This window comes from Perkinsus marinus (genome assembly GCF_000006405.1).
Source record: "Perkinsus marinus ATCC 50983 genomic scaffold scf_1104296935302, whole genome shotgun sequence".
NCBI lineage: Eukaryota > Perkinsozoa > Perkinsida > Perkinsidae > Perkinsus > Perkinsus marinus.
The window spans coordinates 1,019,090-1,028,135 of NW_003214508.1; the positions used below are offsets into that span (position 1 = coordinate 1,019,090).

General features: G+C 48.2%; 1 protein-coding gene across 1 annotated transcript; it reads left to right on the top strand.

Annotated features, from left to right (window-relative positions):
- The first annotated feature begins 3,743 nt into the window (after positions 1-3,743).
- Positions 3,744-4,446, top strand: Pmar_PMAR003615 (ubiquitin, putative). Its single transcript, XM_002784310.1, has 3 exons — positions 3,744-3,838; positions 3,944-4,039; positions 4,092-4,446. Exons 1-3 carry the CDS (start codon positions 3,752-3,754, stop codon positions 4,371-4,373), a joined length of 465 nt encoding a protein of 154 aa, XP_002784356.1. The 5' UTR covers positions 3,744-3,751; the 3' UTR covers positions 4,374-4,446.
- Positions 4,447-9,046: the final 4,600 nt, after the last annotated feature.

The window sequence follows — 9,046 nt, forward strand, 5'->3', positions numbered from 1 at the left end:
GCAACGTCAGTGGTAGCAGCCTTGTCAAGAGTGAAGTACACAGCAAGAGCTCTGGGTCAGGCCGGGATGGTTAAAGCACTCCCCGAGAATAGCCCTCGATATTTCAGCTGTTGTATTGCTTATATAACCCCGTTTTTGCATCCAACTGTTGTGGTGCAGTCGACGAATTATAAAACACCTCAAATACAGATGAACTGATTGCACGAGTAGTCAACTGATTGATTCATTAAGGGCAACCATTTCCTAGCCGCTCTGCTGTACTCCCCAACTATCTGGTTTATCGTGAATGAATTACCGATGGAAAAACGAGACTAGCATTCCAACACAATGCAGAAGAGAGAAACGTCTATAATCAGCCATGTTTATAAATCATGAAGGCCGTGGCCCCAACGTTAAAGTGTACCAAATGATTCGCTTCAACTGACACGTGAGCAGCGAAATCCTTACCAACGATCACATGCCAAGTGCCTAAATAACGATGATCTACAGCAGTGCTAAGGCCTTATTCATCAAGCCATTCTAAGAATACGAAAATTATGACATATAGTCATCGTATCACAACGAAAATAGACAGCATGCCGACTTTAGACCGTACAATCCAGACACAGCGAACGTTGTTGTCACCAGAGAAATGTCGCTCGATCGCCTCCTTCATCCTCCTCGCGGCCTCTGAGTATGATCCCGAAGCTTTCTTCAACCTCTCGGCTTCGCCTGAGTATCGAGGAATTCCACCAATAGTGAAGTGGTGAACTGTCTCACATGCTTTCGCTTCCTTCAAGATGAAGTCAAGTAAGTCTTCAGACACGTCCGCCAAGTGGCGGGTGATGCGCACCTGTTTTCCGGATGATAGCCGCTGCTCATCAAACGATGATGACACTCACATGCTGGCCGGGGGCACTTGGAGACTCAAGTGGGCGGTTCGAAGAGAGATCCATCGAATACCGATTATGGTAAAATTCGAGTAATTCTTCAGAGTTGAGAACACCAAACGAAACGGCGAATCACAAAAGGCAAGGATTATGATTGAATACATTCCTTCCGAGACATCAGCTGTCGTGCCAAGAAGACGGGCCAGATCGCCTATACTTTCATCGGGAAGCATATAGGCTATCTGACCCGTTGAGCGGCTATTCCGAAAGAGTCTACCGATGCTTCGGTCTCATCGGGAATGACTTCACATGGTGGGGATATGCTAGTGAGAGGAGTCGCATCTGCATACAACGTTGCCTTCTCTTCTCGTCTTCGTGAGGTCATCTTATCGATAACCTGCGACCAGGCTGATGACGATTAGGGAGTTGAAAATTCACAAAGGACGTGCTTCGCAACGCTTGCGACCTTCTTGGCGGTATCTTCAATGGGGAGCGTGTTGTGACCCACGGCCGGCTCGCCTCCAAGCTTAGACTTTCGGCTCTCCTGGCCATGTTGTGAACTACTCGTCCGCGTACCTTGAACGATTTGAATGGACAGAAGGTGCATGATGCAGCATACTTTTCTCGCTGGGAGCAATCGACGATGGAGCTTCCACACTCAGTCGGTGATGGCTTGCTGATGGGAGCCGCATTTCGGAACATGCACCCGAGTGACTGTGGTCATCACCAAGTGACGGCACAGTAGTGATCGACTCGTACTCGATCACAGGATGCCACTTATGGACCACTTCCTGAAAGGGAGGATCAGCACTTGGTATCCAAGGGCGGTGTAAAAGACACCTCGGTGGCCGACTCCTGTTCACTAGTTGGACCCGCACACAGTGAAACCTGCTAGAAGGTGCGCACTGCAGCGCAGACCATAGCCCGTCTCACAGGCCGACTGAGCCATTCCCAGGCTAAATCCATGCTTTCTTCGAACTTCGCGATGCTCTCAGTGACCGCGTCCTTGACCTGGTATCACAGTATTCTCATCGATCCGATGGTTAGCATTGCTGTGACCTCTGATATCGTCGGGATTTTCCCTCCCATCCATGGTCTGCCGTTATTCATCCCTACCCGTTGTGACGAAGTAGTAAGGCTAAGGCCAGTTTCATCTCGTGACCAGGAAAGGCTCGACACCATATTGGTCAGCGATTCCTTGAGATCAGGAGCCCTTCCGTCATCGGAATCTCCAGAGGAGGAAGAGAGCTCCTCGTCCGCGGCTAAAATGTGACAGAGAAATCTGCACGCCTGATGTCAGACGGTGAGAGTTCACTCACTTGGTAAACCAGTTATAGAGAAGTTTACTGACGACCCAAGTGGGAATGTAGATGTCTGGAAGTTATCGGGGGTAGCCGAATGGGGTAGAAGTATATTATACGACCCCGTTGGAGGGCCGTAGTACAGGGAATGTCTACTTCTGGGATGTTCTTCCATTTAGTGTATGCCTCCACAAACGGAAGTAGGCACACTGAGCACAGGAGTTTCTTCACTACATTATAGGAATTTACACACGATTCAGAGCAGAAGTGTAGAAAAACCAACGACAACTCCCTGCGATTGTCCCTGAGGGAATCGCCCAGACTTTCCATACTGTCATCAACACATGTAGTTTCCCATGCCGGCTCATACATAATCAACATACCCTCGATGATATCTGGCTGCTGACCCTATGACGATTCTCTCTAATCCTGGCCTGAGCCACAAGGTTCCTCATTGATAACACTCAGAGCTTCAACCCAACCACCCAGAAGGCTAAGGGATAGATACGTAGATGACAGCATTGCATGTATAAAATCGATCAATTATTACGGGCCTTCAGACGAGCCGGTTCTACACACTAGTTCTATAGACTAGCCCGGCATCGAATGTTGCCTTCCGATGAACACACCAGCTAACCACTCTGAGGAAACAAGGATGAGCTTTCGACGAAGAGGACCAAGGACGATTCCTACATGTACAGTAGCGCTACAGAGAGCGTCAAAGCCGCCAGGGCGACTAGAATCCAATAGGACAGATTGGGAGCCCCCTCGAGTTGTGGGGTGAGGACGTGGACGAGCAAGCCGATGATGTGGAAAGGGTATGGTATAGGGCAATTCACTCTGGCCTTTGGAGGGTTGTGCTTAGACCACCACGCGATGAAGCGGGAGTAAAAAGTGTCAACCTGAAAGTCGACGATACGAGTAGTACTCCAATTCCGACCACTAGTGTTCTCACTCCCACGGCTACTCCCAGTGATTGAAATTGATCTCACTATTATCACTTCTATCTTCATCATCAGCATCGTTAGGACTATTACTATTACTAGTGGTATTACTATCGGAAGGATAGAATTACTATTGCTTTTTCTACCACACATGCTGGAAGTTGTTGAGAATTAGCTCTACCTGTTGTGAAGGTCGTTGAAACGACAATGGGATCTCGACCGGGTATTCAGAGGGATCCTCCAGGTCGTCGAAGCTCTTTTCACTACTGTGAGCTACTACGAGAGTATCCCGCTCACCAGCAGCAGGAATGACAGCTCCCCCAGCCCTCCACGCCCCTGTAGTCGCCTCATCTTCGACGACCCACACGTTGGTCGTAGACGATGCCAGAGGAGCGAGGATAACGATGAGAGCGAAATGAGAGGATGGCATTCAGATGCTAACACAACTGCATTGGATGCAATCATTTACAGACTCTTCACTTGAACCCCAAGTGTGCCGATGTGAGGTCAAGTTTAGCAAAGTGTGCGAAAGATGGTACAGTTCGTGCAAGTTGCATGAACCGCTAAAGAAAGCGCTCGCCCCAGTCGCTATCGGCCGATCGATACCCTTTATGGATTGGAGAAGCCCCCGTCAACCATGCAAGTTTTCGTCCGCTCACTTACTGGCAACACCGTTGCCGTCAACGGCGCCACTACCGTCGCTGATGTGAAGGCCCGCGTACAGGTGATAACACTACTGATAAACGGTTGAGCGTCTTCTTGCTGCGTGGTTCGAAATTGGTGTTGCCATCGGTTGTCGAGGATCGCATCGTCTTCTTTCGTTGCGTAGGCCGCTGAAGGCATTCCTGTTGAAGACCAGCGTATCCTCTTCGCCGGTGCCGCTCTCGAGGATGAGGTTATGCTCGCCCACGCCGGAATCACCGATGTAATAGCATGGGAAAAGGATGGCTTGCCAATTTCACGTCGTTAAATTTCAGGATTCCGTCCTCGCTCTCAACTTGGAGCTTTTGGGAGGTGGCAAGAAGCGTAAGAAGAAGACTTACACTGCCCCCAAGAAGAACAAGCACACCCATAAGAACGTCAAGCTTGCCACTTTGAAGTTCTACAAGGTCGACTCCGATAACAAGGTCCAGCGCCTCCGCAAGCAGTGCCCCAACGCCTCCTGCGGTGCCGGTGTCTTCATGGCCAACCACTTCAACCGTTACTACTGCGGCAAGTGCTCCATGACTTACCTTATCAAGGGTGAGGATGAGGAGTAAATCGCACAGTTAGCTCAAGTATCGGACACACTAGGCGTACGCCTCTTGTGGGTTGGACAAGGCTTCCGGTTTGATTTGTCGTGTTTTGTTGAGTTCTGCTAAGAAGTCAGTCAAGCGAGTGTCTGAGTGGTGCTATGATTCCAAATGGGCTACATGAACTTCTCGCGCAAAATATTGTTTTATATGGACGTTGGTTCAACAGCTATCTCGATATCCAATCGTTGGTGACAGAGATACATTAATCGATCGGGGGTTAAATATCAATATAGATTTCAGAAAGCAAATGTTTAATGTAGTAAGTTAGTCCAGCAAGTCGCACTTTTTGCTACTTTTTTGCGGTATTGTATTTTTTCGCGGAGTATTCTACACAGCGGCACTTTTGCCCAGATGTGGTTTTCTCGGACTTTGTCGTTTTTCTGCCAAATTGTACTCGTTTGCTGTTTAGTATGTCTTGCGTTGCAATCATGTAGTCCGGCATCCCTCAGAGTTTGCTCTTATGTGATGCTCCTTCATGAAATACACAAACTAGCAGTTGCCGCTCAGCGATGATAAGTCTGATACTCAACACTGTTGACTCAACAGCACCTCATTTCAGAGACCCGTCATAAGCCGCCGTTCACTGGTGGCCAGTGGCTGGTCGTCTCCGACAAAAGATCATCGACCAGCTACCAATAATCAATTCAGGGGATGACCTGTGGCCGATGAGATTACTGGTCATGCTAGCGGTATCGCTGTCATATAAGGGCCACATGGCAATCTACCAAAACTCGCAGACTGTCTGAGAGCTTGTGCTAGCTTGCCAAAATTGTGACAGCTTTGACAGCTTTGACTCGCAGTGGGAAATGTTCATGAAGGCCAGAACCACTCAGGAATGCCAAATATGGCGATATTTCACGGTGTTCCTAGCTGAGTGCATGGGGATAGGGCATACCCCGGCTTTATGTGGCCGTCGGCTGCCGACTCATCTGTATCCTGTCAGAAGAGGATCCCTTTTAGCGGAACCCAATACGCTATCCAAGTTTATTGTCCATATGCAATTGCTCGTATCGAATATGAGCATCCGATTTGAGCTTCAGTCCAACCAATCCGATGAAATTCTCCACTTTTACCCACGGTCCCAGACCAGCGGTCTGGCGTGTATGATCCTGACGATTATCAAGTTTGATGCTGCCTGAATCAGGCTCACAGAGAATTAAAGCTCATGAATCATGAGCTTCAATTCTCTGTGAGCATCATGAGTTGTGATGGCTCATGAGTTATGAGTTATAACGAGTCGCTACTCCCGCCAGTGAGCCGCTCACTGCGAGTAGTGTATCACGTCATGGCTGTTGTGCGTTGAGTCTATTGTGCGGGTTTCAAGCCGCCGTCGCGCACAATGTAGGTGTGAATCGATGCTTCCTTCGTTACCTGATACCTTTTCCTATCCTCTCATATAAGGCAAAGACAAAGCAAAGATGTGATGATAGACTAGCACTGATTGTTGTTATACACTGACTGAAGTGAGTGCGGAGGTCAATATTGCTCAGGAGCACCCAATCGGGTGAAACAGTGAGTGCCCTGATGCTAGGCGCATGCGTGCTGTGCGTGTCTAGGCTGTGCGTAGCGAACGTTCACATTTGCCGTATGGCGAAGAACTCTGGACCTCATAGTCTCGGGATAGAGCTTTTTGCCGATTCGTTCAATTTCTAATAGAAATTATCTTCTCTCAGACAGGCTTCATTTTCCAAATGCAATTCTCTGGTTGGGCTCTCACCCTTACACTCACAATTTTGGCGGTCATCAACCCTACGGGTGTCGTTGCCTGCAGTCCGGGAGATACTTTTGGTTGTCCGGCTGGATGGTATTGTCAATGCCGCGGTTCCACGTGCAACTGTGCCTCTGCTGGCCTCATGAGTGCTGATAATGAACTCCCCAGAAGGGTTCTCGTCTAAAACCATTCGAGCATGGATCATGCTGAATGGTGTCGACTTGAGCTCAAAGCTACTCTTTATTTTGATTTTTTATCATTTTTCCAGTTTTTTCCCGGGTCAAATTCCTTACCCTGCTAGTAGGCCATGGTGTCACGCGTTCTCCAACACGTCGACTCCCGGTTGGTCTACCTAGAGTCTAGGTCCTAGACAAGAGAAAGGTTCATTTTATTCCCCTGATCGTTCTTTCTATCTTGGCTTGTGCTCAAGTTTGTCAATATGTTCCACATCCAAGATTCAGATCTGATGCCTCCATGACGTGCTCCACTCGATGTGGAGGAATTGGTGGTCATGCTCCGCGCGTCAGATGATCTGACTCAGATCGTGCGCATTGGTCAGTCGATTCGCATTAGTCAGTCGAGTAAGGGGGGACATGTAACGCTCAAGGGTTGAATGATTCAACTTGAATCATTCAGTGTCGAATCGGCCCTCGCAAGATTTGCAGGACGTTCCATATGCACAGCTGGACGGATTGCTAAGAGCATTCCTTTGCCTAAGAACAATCTTCAAGGACGTGCCCGAAGTGATGCTCAACAGATATTCCCGAATTGCTCGGGATTTCTGAGGAGTTCAGTTTTGGGCTGCACGGTTTTCGGCCAAGGCGCCTTCCCGAGTCGGCAACGTGTCACCGTGACAGCGCGTGATATTCACTATAACCGCTTTGTCACGAGGCACGTATCCACGGTTGTTGCGGATACCTTCCATACCACTTCAGAGAGTACCTCTTCAGAGGAATACCGTTGATATGAGGAGCGTTGAGAACGCGAAGTAACATAAAGTGGAGAGTAGTGGAGATACGATGACACACTTTACCTTTGTGTTATGATCGGCCACTGGCCAACGGCCAGAACACTGTGTTCTGCACACGTAGGGGTTGGCAACAGCTTCGAGATCGGTATCCGAATCCACTCCCGGTAGTGATTGGTACAACTCTTCCGTGCCGCTGAGGAAGACTGTTCAACAGACCGATTCGCGCAATTCTGAGAGCGTTTCCAAAATCGCAAATTCCAGAACCACCCCGAGTGAGACTGAAAATTTCGTGGCGCGTGACAGAGGCTTCATATTATGAAGTTCATACACCCCTCCACACATTCTCAGCATATCCGGTTTTTTATGCTCCACGTGATATAAGTTATATCACGTGGAGCATAAGAACATACCTCCCTGGGACGCAAGATGGTACTCGTCGTGGTGACGGTGCACGAGTCAGTTATATCATATAACCTCCAAGTTTCAGGGCCTAACTCTTCGTAGTTAGTGAGTAGTCGAAAAGTGGTGAAAAATTTTATCTACATTCTTAACATACGTACATGTGTTAAAATCACGCCTCGAAATACTAACTTTTACTGGGGAAGTATATCTATAACTTTGCGCCTAATCTAGTGCTCCATATCAATTGAAAGAGGATCTTTCACAATGGTATCCCTCTATGTTTCAGCCCCATATTCGAATTTATTATTTATTTAATTTATTTATGGAGACCCGGCTGCCGTTCACTGGTGATCAGTGGTTGGTCGTCTCCGTTAAAAGATCATCGATCAGCTACGCATGATCAATTCCGGGGATGACCTGTGGTCGAGGAGATGACTGGTCATGCTAGCGGTATCTCTGTCATATGAGCGCCACATCGCAAGCTAACACAGACTAATTGCCTAAATTTCGATGATGGCCTCATATTGACCGTTTCGATTCGCAGTGGGAAATGCTCATGAAGGCCAGAACCACTCAGGAATGCCAAATATGGCGATATTGCAGGGGGTTCCTAGCTGAGTGCATGGGGATAGGGCATACCCCGGCTTTATGTGGCCGGCGGTCGCCGACTCATCTATGTCTCCTGTCAAAAGGGGACCCTTTTTAGCGGAACCCAATACGCTATCCAGGTTCACTAATAGTAAACTTGGATAAATTACTATCCATATGCAACTGCTCGTATCGAATATGAGCATCCGATTCGAGCTTCAGTCCAACCAATCCGATGAAATTCTCCACTTTTACCCATGGTCCCAGACCAGCGGTCTGGCCACACGCCAGTGCTCCGTAGCCATCTGGCTCAGGATCATCATCAGATTAGTTTATCATGTCTGACTCATCAGTCCTACGTAAATCTAAGAGGACGCGCAGAGGGAAACGGAGCATGGGTGCCATGCCATGGCGCACGAGATTATCCGTCTAACACGACAAGCTCTGATTCATTCTGGTCTACATGACCAACTCGAGGTGACTAGACAACATAATATTATTCTGCTAGGTCCAAAGCTCAATTCTGATATCGTCTATGGTCACCCAACACACAAAAGAAACTTGCATGACCTTATACATGCAAGCGAGTTGACAAACCACTTGATGCAACCATTAGAACATATTCAATGGGCTACTCACCATGACATCTCGCCAAATTCTTCTATTGGGGCCCAATAATTGGGCTACCCACGATGCTTCAAGCAACTTTAGTGATTCAACAAGAACTTTCACCATCTCAGCTAAAGTCGCTTCGGATCCACAACACGCTGCACATCGGCAACTGGTTGGGTACTTCCATTGGAAGTCTTCCAAGATACTTTAAAGGATAATCAAGTTTGATGCTGCCGTAACAGCCCAGAGAATTACAGCTCAATGAGCTCATCATGGCTCTCTATGAGTCATAACGAACCGCTACTCCCGCCAGTAAAGTGCTCACTACGACTAGTGTATCATATAGATGGGCAG

Excerpts from the sequence above, each read along its gene's own strand:
- Pmar_PMAR003615 (XM_002784310.1), top strand. The coding sequence starts at position 3,752 with ATGCAAGTTTTCGTCCGCTCACTTACTGGCAACACCGTTGCCGTCAAC. Across the intron at positions 3,839-3,943 it reads ATGTGAAGGCCCGCGTACAG|GCCGCTGAAGGCATTCCTGT; the intron begins GTGATAACACTA and ends TTCGTTGCGTAG. Across the intron at positions 4,040-4,091 it reads CCCACGCCGGAATCACCGAT|GATTCCGTCCTCGCTCTCAA; the intron begins GTAATAGCATGG and ends GTTAAATTTCAG.